Below are 14,696 nucleotides of genomic sequence, written 5' to 3'. Positions count from 1 at the left end.
TCTCTTTCAGGCACATGTAATAAAACTCGGACTTGTGAGAATTTGTCATATCACAATTCGGCCAAACTGAATGCATGTGTTTGCAGAGGACAGGCTTCTTTAATTACCCAGTTTGTATGCCGCTTTGTTTCTCAAACATTTATAGTTGTAGTCCTTGCTTCAACGTAGCTGTGCGAGGAAGACTCTATTATAATTTGATGTACAAATGGATATATTGATTACAATGGTTTGGTTATGTTATTTATTCTTAGCTCCAAAGATTTTGATTACCCTGTTAATTAGTTCTGTTATTTACTTTGGTTGAAATTGTGATAGAAAATGAAAGAGGAATTTACACCATATATATCACTTCATTCAGATTATGAATGACAATATTACTTTATTGCTTAGGAAAGAATTGGATTCATTTTCGCCTAAATTCTTTTTATGTTCACTCTACATAGTTCTCAACTTCAGCGTGCCTGCAAACTTCTGGAGAGCCTTTTAGAGAATGAATAATAGAGGCAGAACAAGAATCAAAAACAATTTGAATGTAAGTGCAAGTATCTGTAGTGTAGCTAATCATTTCTGCTGTGCACGCATCTTGTAATCGTTCTCATTGCTATAGATTGTTACATGAAACCCATGTTCAGTAACTTGTCATGTGATTCTATAAGTTCCGATAATTATCATACACCGGAGTCAAGCGGTTGTAGTCTCGGCTTTCTTGTAGATTGGGGACTATGCAGTGGAAAGGAAGGAGCCTAAATCACGCCCCCTCTCTTTCTCCGATCATAAAGCCCGAGATGGATGGATGCAATGAGGCCATTAGGTGAGAATTTCATGGAAGAAGATAAAATGAGGAAAATGGTGCCTTGGGAGAGTGTGAAATCTAGTGGGGAGGAGTCTGTGAAGAGCACAAAATGTTGGCTGAAAAAGTTATTCTGGAGCCTGAATTGAGGAGGCTAAGAAATATGGCATTGAGGAGCCTGGCATCGCCATTTTACTTTGTTGCTGTAAATATGAAGAGGAGCCATGATATTTTGGAGGTTGGTATTTTTCTCCTGATCTTGACAACCTCCAAAGTATTATAAGGATGGTGCTTTCGATGTTTCTCAAGGCGGCTCGCGTAGTTCTTTAGAGTCATCAGCACCCATTTCTGCAAGTTCCATTAAGTATGTAGATTGAGTAGGCCGTGATCCCCTGCCTGTTGTTGCTGACTTGCTTCCAAATGTAGTTCCTGGTTTAATCGGCCATTCAGACTTCTTCCTTACGGGATACGACCTGTTTTGAAAGACCAGGATATGACTTTTATTCGAAGGGTTGCCAGGACAATGCCTCCACATTTTGCCCTAAGTAGGTAGTAAGTAACTGTTATTTACTACACTTTGAACAAAATTGTCACCTGTAATTGTCATAACTTACTTTCCACAGGAAGAAATAGAGAGCTGCAAGGTCTGGCTAAGGCTGTGGTAAAGTTGTGGGATAAAAGTGCCATCGCTAAGATAGCTATAAAGCGGGACATTTATAATACTCTTAAAGAAAGAATGGCCGAAGAACTGAAGGTGAAGTTGTTTATCTTGCTCATTCTGTCAGGTATACAAATTTGTTGCTTACTTGCATGTTATGCACTGTACATTTGTAAAATCTATATTGTCTTTTACAGGGGTAATGACTTTTTGCCGCCTGATGTAACAGAGACGCTGGTAAAAGTGCAAAACCTAGCAGCTATCCATCAGGATGAGGAAGATTGGGCCCGTCAGAAAGCGTTTGATCTAATAGAATTGAACACCAAAGCTTCCAAGGACCATATGCTGGTTGCAGGAACCCTTGCTGAGACCATGGCAGCAACCTCACGCTGGGGGAACCAGCCAACCGATTAAGAAAGAGAGAAGATGATGAAAGACTCAGCTTTGGCCAGACATGCTTCTCTGGTCAGGTATCTTGAGAAGAAGCTTTCTCTGGTAAGTATTAGATACACTAGTACAAGTGTTCCTTTCATGACCTGCAAATCACTTTGAAACATCATACCATATCTGACATTTTGTTTACTTGCTCAAAACTTCAGGCAAACAGGCAAGTAAAGAAGGCCGAGAAGGCTTTACAAAAGGTGCAGGATTATCTGGAACCATCTTCACTCCCTAATGATCTGGAAACCTTAAGTCTATTTCGTAAGATTGGCCTGAGTATGAAGCTTTTTTTGCTTCTAGGTAATCGCTCCCACTCTAGTAGTAATTTAGTATCCTTCTGATTTTATAACGAGAGCTGAGATTAGTATAATATGGTTGTTTAAGGACTGAGGAATTTTTGACGGAACCATTGGAAGTATTGTGAGCTGGTAAAGATAATAGTTGACGGGAAAAGATTTGCTCAAGTCAAGCATACTGCTATTGCTCTCGAGGCAGAAAGTGGTGGAGTATTAGTATTCTGCATGGCATCTTCTCAATTGATTATGTTCTAGACTGTTAGTCTATTTCTCATCTATATTCAAACATTTCCAGGCACTAAAGCATCATATTACTGAGTTACAAGGAAAGATTAAGAAGCTGAAGCTTGAGCTGGTATGTTTTCAGACTTTTGTTTTAAAATTTGCAGGAGGATACGTTTTACTCGAGGATAGATGATGCTTCTGACAGTGATGAAGATGACGATGATCGTGTCAATGAGATAGATATACTTTAATGCTTTGCTTGCTTAAACATATTTTACATACTGCAAGATAATTAGTGATTGAAAAACAGCAGCAGTAGTGATATTTCTTCTTTGCTGCAAGTTAGTGTGTAATGTTTATTGCATTCTTTACTTGCTTCATCTTTAGTGGCAATGCATCAGTGATATTTGTAGCCAGGTTGCTTTGTTTTCTGTTTAGTTTCAAGTTAATTTGTTTTATTTAATACTAAATCAGAAACAGGTTTTTACAATTGGGTGAGGGGTTCACAGGATCAAAGCCCCTTTTGGTCAAGAACATGGCCGGAACCCTACCGAAATTTCTGCCGGAATCTGGAAAAGCTCTAGATTCCGGTAAAACGCCGGCAGTACTTATCGATTTCAAAACAACCGGCCAAACAAAACTTAAAACCGGCGATAATAAATCGAAACCGGCGGTTACTCCGGCAAAAAAACCGAACATTCGACTAACAACACCGTTTATGTCAAATTGAAGCTTAAAGTCCTACGAATCTATTCATACCATCATAATCATCAAACAATTAGCATATAATCTGGAAAATCAAATAAAATTTTTACAGAAACCCTTTTCTTCAACCTATCATAAATCGAAATTTCAATTCATTTTTTATGAAATTGATGAAACGAACAGGTATAGATGATTTGGGCTTCAATTTCGTTACTCAAACTCAAAAACAAACACTCCTAAGTTCTCGTATCTTCAACGATCGATTTGATCTTCAGCAAGTTCGAGTAATGGGGCTGAGTAATCAGGCCGAATGTGGGTTCGAATCCGGACTCAACTCGTTTTAAATGAATATAATTTGTATTCACGTGACATGAGCGAAGTTGACTCGTGTCAATTGATCGATTTGATTTGATCATGATCTTCAGCGAGTTCAAGTAATCGAGCTCGAATGTGGGTTCGAATCCGGACTTGACTCATTTTAAATGAATATAATTTGTATTTGCGTGATAAATGAGCAAAGTTGATATTCGAATCATGTCAATTGATCGGTTCGATTTGATCGTGATCTTCAGCAAGTTCGAATAATCGGGCTCGAATCCGGACTCAACTCGTTTTAAATGAAAATAACTTGTCTTCGCGCGACAAATGAGCAAAATTAATGTTCAAATCGTATCAATATACGGTAGATGTATTTATTAAAAATATTCTATTTAAATTTATAATTATATTTATAAAATATACTATATCTAGGGTGAACCATAAATATTAAAAATTGTTAAATTATGATATCATTTATAAATTTTAAAAATATTAAATAAAAAAATTATTGAAAACTGTAACATTAAATGAATTTCCGGACCCCTAAATAATACACCAAAATAAGCTTAAAAGAAGAAAACAAAACAAAACAAAACAAAACAGAAACACAAAACGTAACTTGAAGTCACGTTGCTCCAATAAAAAAAATAAGAGGCAAAATATTACATCGTTATTTTTTAAACGCTACACGATGACCGAGTGATATTTTGGTCATTTTTAACTCACAATGTGAGACCCATTTCTCTCATTTATCGAAGAGGATCAACTTTTATCGAAGATGCTGCAATCCAGAGTACTGTCAACATCAATGGCAACATCAATGGCGGCGATCTGTAACCACCCACCTAAAATCTCATACCAGCGGGCCCCAGTTACTGGTATGATTTCATTCCATTTGAACCGTAGCGTGTATTATTTAACTTCTCTGTCATCGTTTGTTTGTTGATTGGATGTTTGATACTGTTTGATTTGTGGGTTTCTGTAATATATATACATACATACAGCATTAATATTTGATTTCAGGGTTTAATAAAGCATTTGCATTCTTCAGTACATTTATAAACCCTTCCGTACATATAAACCCTAATCACACACACACAGCTTTGTCAATTTATCTGTCAATATATCTGTTACAGATCGTTGTGCCTGAGCAGTGAGGGCTCTCAGCCACTTTCTGAAATGTTGTCGTATGATAATATAGGCCCAACATTAACTTGGTTAAATGGAGATGTAAAGGCGTAACCCTTGAGCATAGTCTGAAGGCATCGATTGCAGACGCTGAAAGAAAATAAAAAAGAATAATATGAAAACGCAGACAATTACTTGCAGAATAACCATAGTGCCAATATATGATCTGTGTATTGATGTAATTTAAGTGAGTGGCCTGCTTGTACACCAGCCTACAGTCCGCAAGCATATAAGCCAGAAATAATTGTAGTTTATCAGTTTCTCATTCATCAAATTCTGGAGTACACAGAATAATACCTGGGTGCCTAATGTAGAAAGGCAGGTAGTGTAGAAATGTATAAGCCGCTTCTTTGCAATTGTCATGCCTTGACAAGTAATAATTTTCTAGTTTTTGAATGCTTTTGTGATTTTCTAGGTTTATAAGCAAGTAAAACAGTAAAGCAAGGATAGAATCAATGAAATAGAGCTAGATTAGAAGAGAAACAAGGGATTGATAGATTCAGAGATAGAAATGATCCTGAGAGATCAGTTTTAAGGAGAGAAAGAAATAACAGATTCTGGAGAGAGAGAAGACTTGGTGGAAATAATATTCCATTTTCTGATATTTGTTCATACATACTGAATTACAGATCCTCATACTCTATTTATACTGGTCTAGACTTAAAACACATCACAAAGACCATTCTACCCCTTCCACTACTAACACACTATACTAACACAACCACATTGCTACCAACACAGTATACTGATATAGTGCAGATCCTGACAGCAATACATCTTGATCTTCTATCAATTCTGTATATCTATTTAGTATTCCCATATTTCATTTCAGGTTTTCCATTATTAAAGCTAAAGAAGCGTATCACCTGTTTGGCAGCCCCTGCCCCTCCTCCATCAGGGGCTGCACCTTCCGGCTGTACCCATCCGCCGGAAGCAAAACCAAAAAACAAGGTTATGACGTGGATAAAAGCTGTCAACGAAGAGTTTGGCGAAATTGAAAAGTTCAACAAACTTTTTAAAAGCGTCGAGGCTTTTCCCATTTTCCTTAACTTCGTTTTCGGAATAATAACATTTGTGCAAACAAAAAAAGAAAGTGAGTACCCCTTAATTAGTCTTAATTCTAATATTTAATGCTGTAGTATTTAATTTTAATCTGTAACACCTTTTCTGGACAGATTTTTTGAAGTTAAAGAACACTGCAGTGAAGTATCGTGCTTACCTCCTGGGGTTAGCAGTTCTTCTGATTGTGGCGAAGCTGCTGTCCAATAAAAAAGGCGGGGATGGTGCTCCCTCTGGCGACGGACCTGCTGGCAAAAACCAGAACAATTGAGAAGAAAGCGAAGTATTTTTACCCAGCTGTTCGGGTTTGTGAACAGCTTGCATGTTATGTAATAAAACAGATGCTGCTCTCACCCTTACGCTATTATTAACTGTGGTCTTGCAGTCAAGAAGGGCGCTAATAGACCAACGAGGTAAAATGTAGTGCATGTTATTGAAAACTTTAGCAAAAGAATTTTTGTCGTGGTTTGATAGATGTTCTGCTGTTCTTACCAATTACCATATTCATCGAGGAGCATCATAATCACAACTTGTAGCAATAAAAGGACCACCAGCACTCCTGCCAAAGTCTGAATATATATGATTAGGTGGCGGTATAAGAAGGAAGAGGTTGATTCTTGATAGGCTAATTGCTAGCAATTAATTGAATTAATAGTAAAGTCCAACCTTTACAGAGCAACTGCTTGCATTCATAGGTAAAGATCCCCACCTTTACACTGAAAAGTGTCTCTGCATACCACATCAGCCAAAAAACAAGCCTTTCCGGAAATTAAGAGAGAATGACCTGAAACAACAAAAAAGGTCAAACTTTCTTCCTTGCTATGCGAGCGCAAACCGATATTAGCATATATGCCTAATCAGGTAACAGCCAGTATAAGATGGATAGAGTTGATTCTTGATGCATTAATTGGTAAATACATACAAAATTCATTAAGGTCTGACTTTTAACATAGTTTACCATATGAATTTATGAACCCAGATTAAGTTGATAAACATAGTAAATAGATAAAAATGAACCAGCCTTGGTATTGTAAATGAGACTCTTTGCTCATACACACTGCAAAACAAACAAAAAATTAAAAATATCAATAACAAAAATATAAGAGTAAAGAGATAGAAGTCAATTACATAGGGAACATCGATTCCTTTCAAAATCAAGAGTTAGCTGGTAGTTTGACATATATACGGAAGATTCTTGATGCAATTGTTGATACAAAGCCCTTAAGCTCATTGTAAAGGTCAGACGTAACTATGAACTCATTGTAAAGGTCAGACCTTCACAATGAAGAACACAGTGCTTTTTTCCCTAGCCCACAATCATTCGGATTACCAGAATCTTTATGATTTATGGAGTATTCATTCCTAGCTGATTGAGCAGAGTGTTCTTCACAGTCTTGAATGTTAGGAAGCAACATTGGCTCCCATCCACACAAGCTTACGAGTTTCCGGGCCTAAAAACAAGAAAAGGCAAAGAATGTTCGTTAACAGAACAACAAAGATATGAAGTCAAAAGCCTAATCCATTGTCATATGTAAATCTTACACAAGTATATACACAGGAAACCTCTTCTCTGTTAGTCTCCGTTTGTGGTATTGTGTCTGCCTTTAGACCAGAATCCCAACTGTAAAATCCTGCAACTGATCCACAAATCGTTCAAGTTCCAAATTTCGAGAAGCTTTCATCTGTTCTATGGCAGATGCAGCAACAATCGGGAGGGAAAGAAACTGGAGAAGCCCATCATAGCGATCCTTATAACCGCCAATCAAAGCTGAAGGAGTAGGAGGGAACTGGACCAAGCTCTCAGCACAGCTGTTCCCTCTCCAGGGGCAATTTATTCTGTCCCCCATCAAGCTGTTTAGCAAATTCTTCCCCAGCACTTTCAGCTATCAAAGGGAAATATACAAGAGATGTAATATAAACACCGCGGAAAAAAGGATGCATAGTGCAGCAGTTCTACAGCCTAGACAATGAACAGAAGGTAGACCAGGATTTGATCGTGCAAGAGAAAAACTAACTGACAAAAAATATTTACAGTTAAATGCGCAAAGGATGACGGCCATTAAGGAATAAACACATGGAAGGGTAAATGTTCCACTCAGTTTTTTTGATTTAGTAGCCTAATAAACTGTCTGAAAACTTGTTAAGAATCCAAATCAGAGAACCTATAATTTTGGACAGTGCTTCTGGTAACACTCTTCAATCATAACAATTCTCTAAACAGCTTTTTGAATCATTGCACCACAGTACATAAATCAACTATTTCAAACTAATTCCTAAAATTAAATATCACTCTGTAAAGTAGCCCGTCAGGTTTATTCCAATTCAACTTCTAATTACCACATAATACCATTGAAGCTTGTCGTGATAAGTCTAACTAGGTATAAGCTTATTTGTGAAGTTTGAAAATATTTTCCTCAGTTTGCAATTTAGAAGATATTATGACTTCCTATTATTGAATTATTATGACTTGGAAAAATGTTATGTGTGAATTGATAGAAGATATTTAATACATCCATAAATGACTTGACGATTAGGGTATACAGTAAAGAGTTTGTTAAACGAGTATTGGGGAGGGATGCAACAAAAAACAAATGCAAATAACAACAATAATAATCATAATATCGAAAAACAGATATAGAGAGTTGGAAGAAACTCACCGTGTAGACATCCAGGTGGCCAATGCACTAAATTTCAAGTTTGCACTGCAAGACTCGCACTCGATTTTATCAAAACCAACATTTACCCAACCTCTTCTGGCACAAGCCAGTGAACTGGCAGCCTAAATTATCATAATAAGATGGTTTAGGACAAATTACAGAATTTAAAAATATGACAAGATGAAAGGCCATATTCTACATCGAGTACCTATTCCTTTTAGGATTGGACTGAAGGAAATCTGCAAATATCTATGATAACATTTGTCCTTAATAAAAAGAGACAAGTTTGAAGAGCTGCTCAAGGAGGATGAGAAGGTGGGATGCAAACTAACACAGGACCTGAGTTATCCTATATGAGTATATGACTGATTCTAGTGTTAGAAACACCTCTGCTTTAAGCATTAATGCTGATATACTTCTGACTATTTCATGGCCAATAATTGTTGGTTAATTATATTTTTAATCTATATATTGCAGTAACAAATTTTATCGTGCATTTGCCGAGAGCTAAACATTGATTAATATAAGCTTGGCAAAGATCTACGACCAGTCTAATAATTAGCCTCCAGCAATCCCCAGCTCCTCTTGGGCATTGCTAAACTACAAAATTTAGAACAAACGAAGAATCCACTTCTATAAATCAATACAGACAGGTAATTATCAATGATAATTTATCGCTCTGCATTTAAATACTTAACATGAGTACAGCCCAGAAGTGAATACCAGAAATACTTGTACCACTTGATAAAACTAGTGAATTAAAAAAATTAAACTATAAGTCTACAAGCATGCGTAGTTGGTGAAGCCCGGAGAAGCTTCAGAAACTAAATGTTTGAGAGATTGCAATACTTATTATGATCCCACAAAGAAAATATCACATCTAGATCCATGTATTCCAAAACATCACTACTTAAGTGACTAACAATAAATTGGGGAAGAAAATCACAAAGAATGCACTCTACGAAGTTTAAAAAACAGATACATGTCAAGAATGTGGACCAAAATAAGAGAAGACAAACCTTAGGCTTTCCGGACCAGTTTAAGGGATTGAAAGTTGATAACCGCCATAGTAAATCACCCCTTTCCCATGGCCTACACGAAGGCTGTGATGATCCAAGAGCTGAACCACCAGCACTTAGGTTTAAGCCACACTAGATCCAGCTTATCACACAAACTATAAATTCTCTCCCTCTCTCTCTCCATATATATATATATTGATATATATGTATATATTGATATAAATGTATATATCAATATTTTATTTGCAAATTACATCTACATCTCATATACATCAATAATCGATTATATAATTTTCAAATAATTAGTGAATCTAGTATATATGCTCATATAACAAGTCTTATTAATATAACCAAATAGTAGATACAACAGAAAGAACAATATAACCAAGTTCTTGGACGTTTATGAAACATGAGTATGGACTACAGAATACACAGTACAATCTAAGTACTCTTGTTGAATTCGTTAAGGTTGTCCTTGCTACTATAATTAGGGTCTCAGTAAATATAATAGTTTTATCAACCAAACAAAAGGTATGATATCTATGAATTCTCTGCATAATATATAATTGAATCTAAACATATTTCATGCATTAATGACATCAATTCTCGTTGATGGTTTTCAGTACATGGAAGGTTCTAATGAGGTATCAAATACAAAGTTTATGAACATAGAAATATGTCATCAGCTAGCTCAATATTACTGTCATTGAAAACAAGATGTAATATTTGCAAATCTAATTGAATATTCAAATCCTTGCTATTCTTAAAATGACACCTGAGATTGTACTATGTCCTACCTTGTATCCATTTCAGTCTGAATATTACCTTTTAAACCATTTCCTGCAACCTCACTTTTCTTTATCTTATTACCCTTTTGTGTGTGTGGTGTATGTTGGGGGGGGGGGGGGTGGAGGATTTCTTTTTCTGATAAAAAATTTTAAAAATTTTCTGTATGATGACAGAAACATTATCAAAATTAATAAAAGCATCAGAGGTTTTCATTCACACCAGCTTATGATCCCAAATGTTCAGAACGCCATCCTCTGCAGAACTTCCAAAGACAGATGCCCTATCTGGAGACCACTGAATATGAAAGTTTTTTGTTCATAAGATCATCAACAGCTTGGTAAATATAATTAATTTTCACTCACAAGATTCAGGAGCTAATATATATACATGCCTGAACACAAAGGACAGCTTCACTGTGACCCGGAAATATGTGTACAGGCCCCGAAGTGAAGTTACGGCGGTCAAATATGCCAACAGAATTATCAGCAGACCTTGAGAGCCAAAGAAATGATTAATAACAATACTCCAAGAGAAGAAAAAAAATACGAGAGTCACTAAGCTCTAATCACTGGAATGGAAAATCTGAAAATCATACACTTTTAAAATACAACTTATGCAGAAATGTGAACTAACAATTTGGACAACGATGACCGGAACACACAGAAAGCTTGACAATATATACATACCCGGTCAGTATAAAATTTACATCATGAGGATTCCAATCCACACAGTGAAGATCCGCATCGTGAGCTTTTTCAACCTATAAAATAAACGAATTCAGATTCTCTAAGCTTCATGCAACATAATACCTCGTAGTAAAAGCTGATGGGTAGGATGTCAACTGTCATGAGATCATTTAGTGCACAAGTCCCTAACTACACCCATAATTACGTAAAATAGTATTAAAAATGCTCAGATAGCCTCTAACAGTAATATCCTATGATAGATTTATTATCGTTTCTGGTCTTTCACAACTTTGACTTTCTGGTCTTTCACAACTTTGACTTTCTAGTTTCTCGTTCTCCCTCCTCGACATGCTTATCTAATGCACATGGTCTTTGCTTTACACTTAATCATCTGAACCAAACATTTTCAACTCCATTAACATACCTATTAATACAAACTGGTAATGAACTAAGGATAGGGCAAAAACAATTAAAGGTGGCAAATACATATACAAGAGATATACATTAACACATTTACAGATACATTACATGAACTCCCAGCTTTGACTACAAAAAATTAAAAAGTTTGGATATATGATGATGGCAGATGAAGGCTGTCTTTTTGAAATAAACAGCAGATGCTACAAGCCTACAACATCTGCATGTACAACTTTTCAGTTTAGGGGTGAAACTAATTCCTATCACACATCAAAAAAAAATTGGACAAAAAAATCTAACTGTTACCTTAAATTAGACAACCAAAATAGTTTGGTTTACACAAAACTTATGGTCCTCGACAGTCAACAGAATAAAACAGTAAGGTGAACTTAACCTTGACGGTTGGAGTAAAACCACTTCTGCCAATCCCACAATATAAGGCAGGAATCATCCTCTACACTGCAAAACTCCTGTGCACTTCACAATGAAAGGATTGAATGTGATTAAGAAAGCACAAGGAAGATAGCTTAATGGCAGGTTTACTGCTACAGAGAGGATAGACAAAGCAACATGTTATATTACCTTCGCAATGGCCCTTGCTACACTAATATACTACTATTTTTACTCTTGATCACCATAAGAGAACAAATCATTCTACTAACATATACAATCTTCTATAATATATGAAATAAGCGGTATATTCAGTGAAAAAAACAGAACTGATGCATCTTAGAGGGTGCATTCCCCAGCTACCTTGAGGGTCAAAACTGCACATCTTCAACAGTATTTTCATGCCCTTGGAAAGTCCCACGTGCTTGTACGGAAGGGCTAGATGCTGGCGAGTCATCACTTCCATCAGCTTTAGAGGTCTTGATGCCCCCTGCTCTAGAAGATTTAGTAGATCCTGGGTCTGTAGCCAAGGAGGAGATGTGATCCTGAATACTCCATACATAGTACAACAAACCTGTCCTTCCCTGACACAGAAATTAATATCATTAGATCAATATGTGATGCTTGATTTTGGTCAGTGATCACTTCTTCAACTTATATGTCTCCAGCTTAAATTTTAACTTAATTGAACCACATTTTCATTTGATTACATGTTAACAATTTCAAACAGCTGCTACTCATCATGGGGATATTCTAGTTTGCAAACAGATAACATATTTGTTGCATAAGACTTCTGGGAAACTTTCTCAAGTGGGTAGAATTGGAAGTGCAGGAAGTGAATACGTCAACGCATTCTTTGTCAATTGCTATACAAGTCCAACTGCATGTGCAGATATTATATATGGTTCAGGCACAAAGACACCTAGTATCAGCAGAGCTACCATATACACTTGTACTTGTACTTGTTTTTCCCTGTCCAGTAAATAACATGCAAATATTTAACTTATAGTAGTAATACCAACTGCAAGGACTGTAGAAGTAATGTCGATGTATTTTCTTGCACCTTATTAATGGTTAAAATTAACATGTACTCATTAATATGCAATGGAAAACATATATACACAAATAACAAGAAAAAGTATCCAATCTTTTCATAGTAGAGACATAACTAAACAATTGAAAAAACACATCCACTCATAGATTGCAGACACTTAAAAGTATAAGCACAAAGATAGAAAAGAAAAATTCTTGACAAGAAAAATGAAGAAAGATTAAAAACAAAAATTCTTGACAAGAAAAAAGAAGAAAGATCGAAACTTTGCAGCTTAAAGTCATCAAAACATCGATTTCTTTCAAAATAAATGATTGGGTGGTGGCATAAGATGATTGGGTGGTGGCATAAGATGATTGGGTGATGGCATAAGACGGGAGAGGCTGATTCTTGATGAACTGAATGAAAGCAATTACTTGAATTTATAGTAAAGAGCCTACCTTTACAAAGAAATTGCTCAATTCATAGTTAAAGATCCCACCTTTACACTAAAAATAGTCTCTCCGTACAAGCAATCAAACACACACACACAGAAGAAGAAACAATCAAATCAAAATCAAAATCAAAATCAAAACACACACACACAAACGAAGCAATTAAATTATAATCAAAACACACAAACACGCAGAAGAAGCAATCAAAGCAGAAGAAGCAATCAAATTAGAATCGAAATTAAAACACACACACACAAAAGAAGCAAATAAAATTATATAAATCAAAACACACAAACACACAGAAGAAGCAATCAAACTAAAATCAAAACACACAAACACACAGAGAAGCAATCAAATTAAAATCAAAACACACACACACAAAAGAAGCAATTAAATTATAATCAAAACACACAAACACACAGAATAAGCAATCAAATTGAAATCAAAACACACACACACACACAAGAAGCAATTAAATTATAATCAAAACACAGATTTGCATAAAAACTTAAAGATATAAAGCACAAAGAAAGAAAGAGTAAAGATTCCACCTTTACATGAGAATTGCTTGAATTGTTGATAAGAAGGAAGCTGGTTGATTCTTGATACACTATTTGATAGTAATTGATAGAATTCACAGTAAAGATCCCACCTTTACCCATCAATTGGTTGAATTCATAGTAAAGATCCAACCTTTACAAAGCAATTGGTTGAATTCATAGTAAAGATCCAACCTTTACATAGCAATTGATTGAATTCATAGTAAAAATCCAATCTTTACATAGCAATTGATTGAATTCATAGTAAAAATCCAATCTTTACATAGCAATTGATTGAATTCATAGTAAAGATCCAAGCTTTACACTGAAACCATGACTTTGAAGGTGATTATGAGTTGCAGCACAAACCAATTTGGGGGCTGGGCTGGGGATTCAACCCAAAATACATGCTAGAGCTTTATGATATGATAGCTCTCGTTTTTGACGGCTGGATTTGCATCTACAATATATATTTACTATTTTTTATTCTTATTATTATTTTTATATATAATATCATTATCATTTTTCGCAATATAAGGATGAAGAAGAATTTATAGCAATTTAATAATTTATCAGATTTTAATTTTTTTTATATAATTTATAATTCCATGTTTTTAAAATTGTCTTTTTTTTTGTAATGTTGGAATAGAACAAAATTATTTTTGTTCACATTAGTCAATACTGCTGCCGGTCAAATACCACCAATGGTATTTTTTACAAAATTTACAAAATTTGTACAACTTGACCAAACATGTTGTGGGTAAACTGTAGTTATAGTACGAGGGTCCTATAATGTACTAATTCAGTCCGTGACCGTGTGCCCAAATTTTAATGACCTCACTCCAATCCAATTGCAATGGCACTTGATGTAAAAAAATGCACCCTTAGAGTTTCTTATTTGGAATTTTTATTTTTACGGTATTTGAGATCGGAAAATTTTATTCATTTAATGATATTATTTATTTATCGATATTAAAAATAAATTGTAGTATCTATTATATTGGTACCGGAAAAAGTTGTTCGTTTAACGAGTT

General features: G+C 35.4%; 2 protein-coding genes across 50 annotated transcripts; one reads left to right on the top strand and one right to left on the bottom strand.

The window, feature by feature from the left end:
* Window positions 1-24: 24 nt before the first annotated feature.
* Window positions 25-2,820, top strand: LOC141701965 (CRM-domain containing factor CFM3A, chloroplastic/mitochondrial-like). 11 transcript variants are annotated; one of them, XM_074505649.1, is made up of 7 exons: window positions 25-532; window positions 713-1,335; window positions 1,414-1,575; window positions 1,678-1,943; window positions 2,048-2,189; window positions 2,274-2,390; window positions 2,481-2,820. In XM_074505649.1, exons 2-4 carry the CDS (start codon window positions 1,284-1,286, stop codon window positions 1,860-1,862), a joined length of 399 nt encoding a protein of 132 aa, XP_074361750.1. In that variant the 5' UTR covers window positions 25-532; window positions 713-1,283; the 3' UTR covers window positions 1,863-1,943; window positions 2,048-2,189; window positions 2,274-2,390; window positions 2,481-2,820. The 11 variants fall into 11 exon arrangements, 4 of the variants coding, with proteins under 4 accessions (XP_074361750.1, XP_074361751.1, XP_074361748.1 ...); XM_074505650.1 differs by having other exon boundaries at window positions 2,274-2,443; window positions 2,575-2,820; XR_012566951.1 differs by having other exon boundaries at window positions 1,424-1,575; window positions 2,274-2,820.
* A 1,215-nt stretch (window positions 2,821-4,035) lies between these two features.
* LOC141701969 (WD-40 repeat-containing protein MSI5-like) lies at window positions 4,036-14,106 on the bottom strand. Of its 39 annotated transcripts, none has more exons than XM_074505678.1 (14): window positions 13,675-14,102; window positions 12,002-12,222; window positions 11,643-11,725; window positions 10,832-10,905; window positions 10,537-10,636; window positions 10,365-10,439; window positions 8,338-8,459; window positions 7,223-7,563; window positions 6,347-7,131; window positions 6,173-6,249; window positions 6,035-6,077; window positions 5,841-5,928; window positions 5,488-5,535; window positions 4,036-4,711 (listed from the first exon to the last, which is right to left on the bottom strand). In XM_074505678.1, the coding sequence occupies exons 3-8, from the start codon at window positions 11,697-11,699 to the stop codon at window positions 7,560-7,562; spliced, it is 432 nt and encodes a 143-aa protein (XP_074361779.1). In that variant the 5' UTR covers window positions 11,700-11,725; window positions 12,002-12,222; window positions 13,675-14,102; the 3' UTR covers window positions 4,036-4,711; window positions 5,488-5,535; window positions 5,841-5,928; window positions 6,035-6,077; window positions 6,173-6,249; window positions 6,347-7,131; window positions 7,223-7,559. The 39 variants fall into 39 exon arrangements, with proteins under 39 accessions (XP_074361779.1, XP_074361778.1, XP_074361763.1 ...); XM_074505677.1 differs by having other exon boundaries at window positions 5,841-5,925; XM_074505662.1 differs by lacking the exons at window positions 5,488-5,535; window positions 6,035-6,077 and having other exon boundaries at window positions 6,347-6,464; window positions 6,639-6,737; window positions 7,011-7,131.
* Between the last annotated feature and the right edge of the window lie 590 nt (window positions 14,107-14,696).

Source organism: Apium graveolens, unplaced genomic scaffold (assembly GCF_009905375.1).
Source record: "Apium graveolens cultivar Ventura unplaced genomic scaffold, ASM990537v1 ctg4474, whole genome shotgun sequence".
Lineage (NCBI taxonomy): Eukaryota > Viridiplantae > Streptophyta > Magnoliopsida > Apiales > Apiaceae > Apium > Apium graveolens.
The sequence above is the reverse complement of the archived record's forward strand: the minus strand, read 5'-3'. Positions and strand labels throughout refer to the sequence as shown.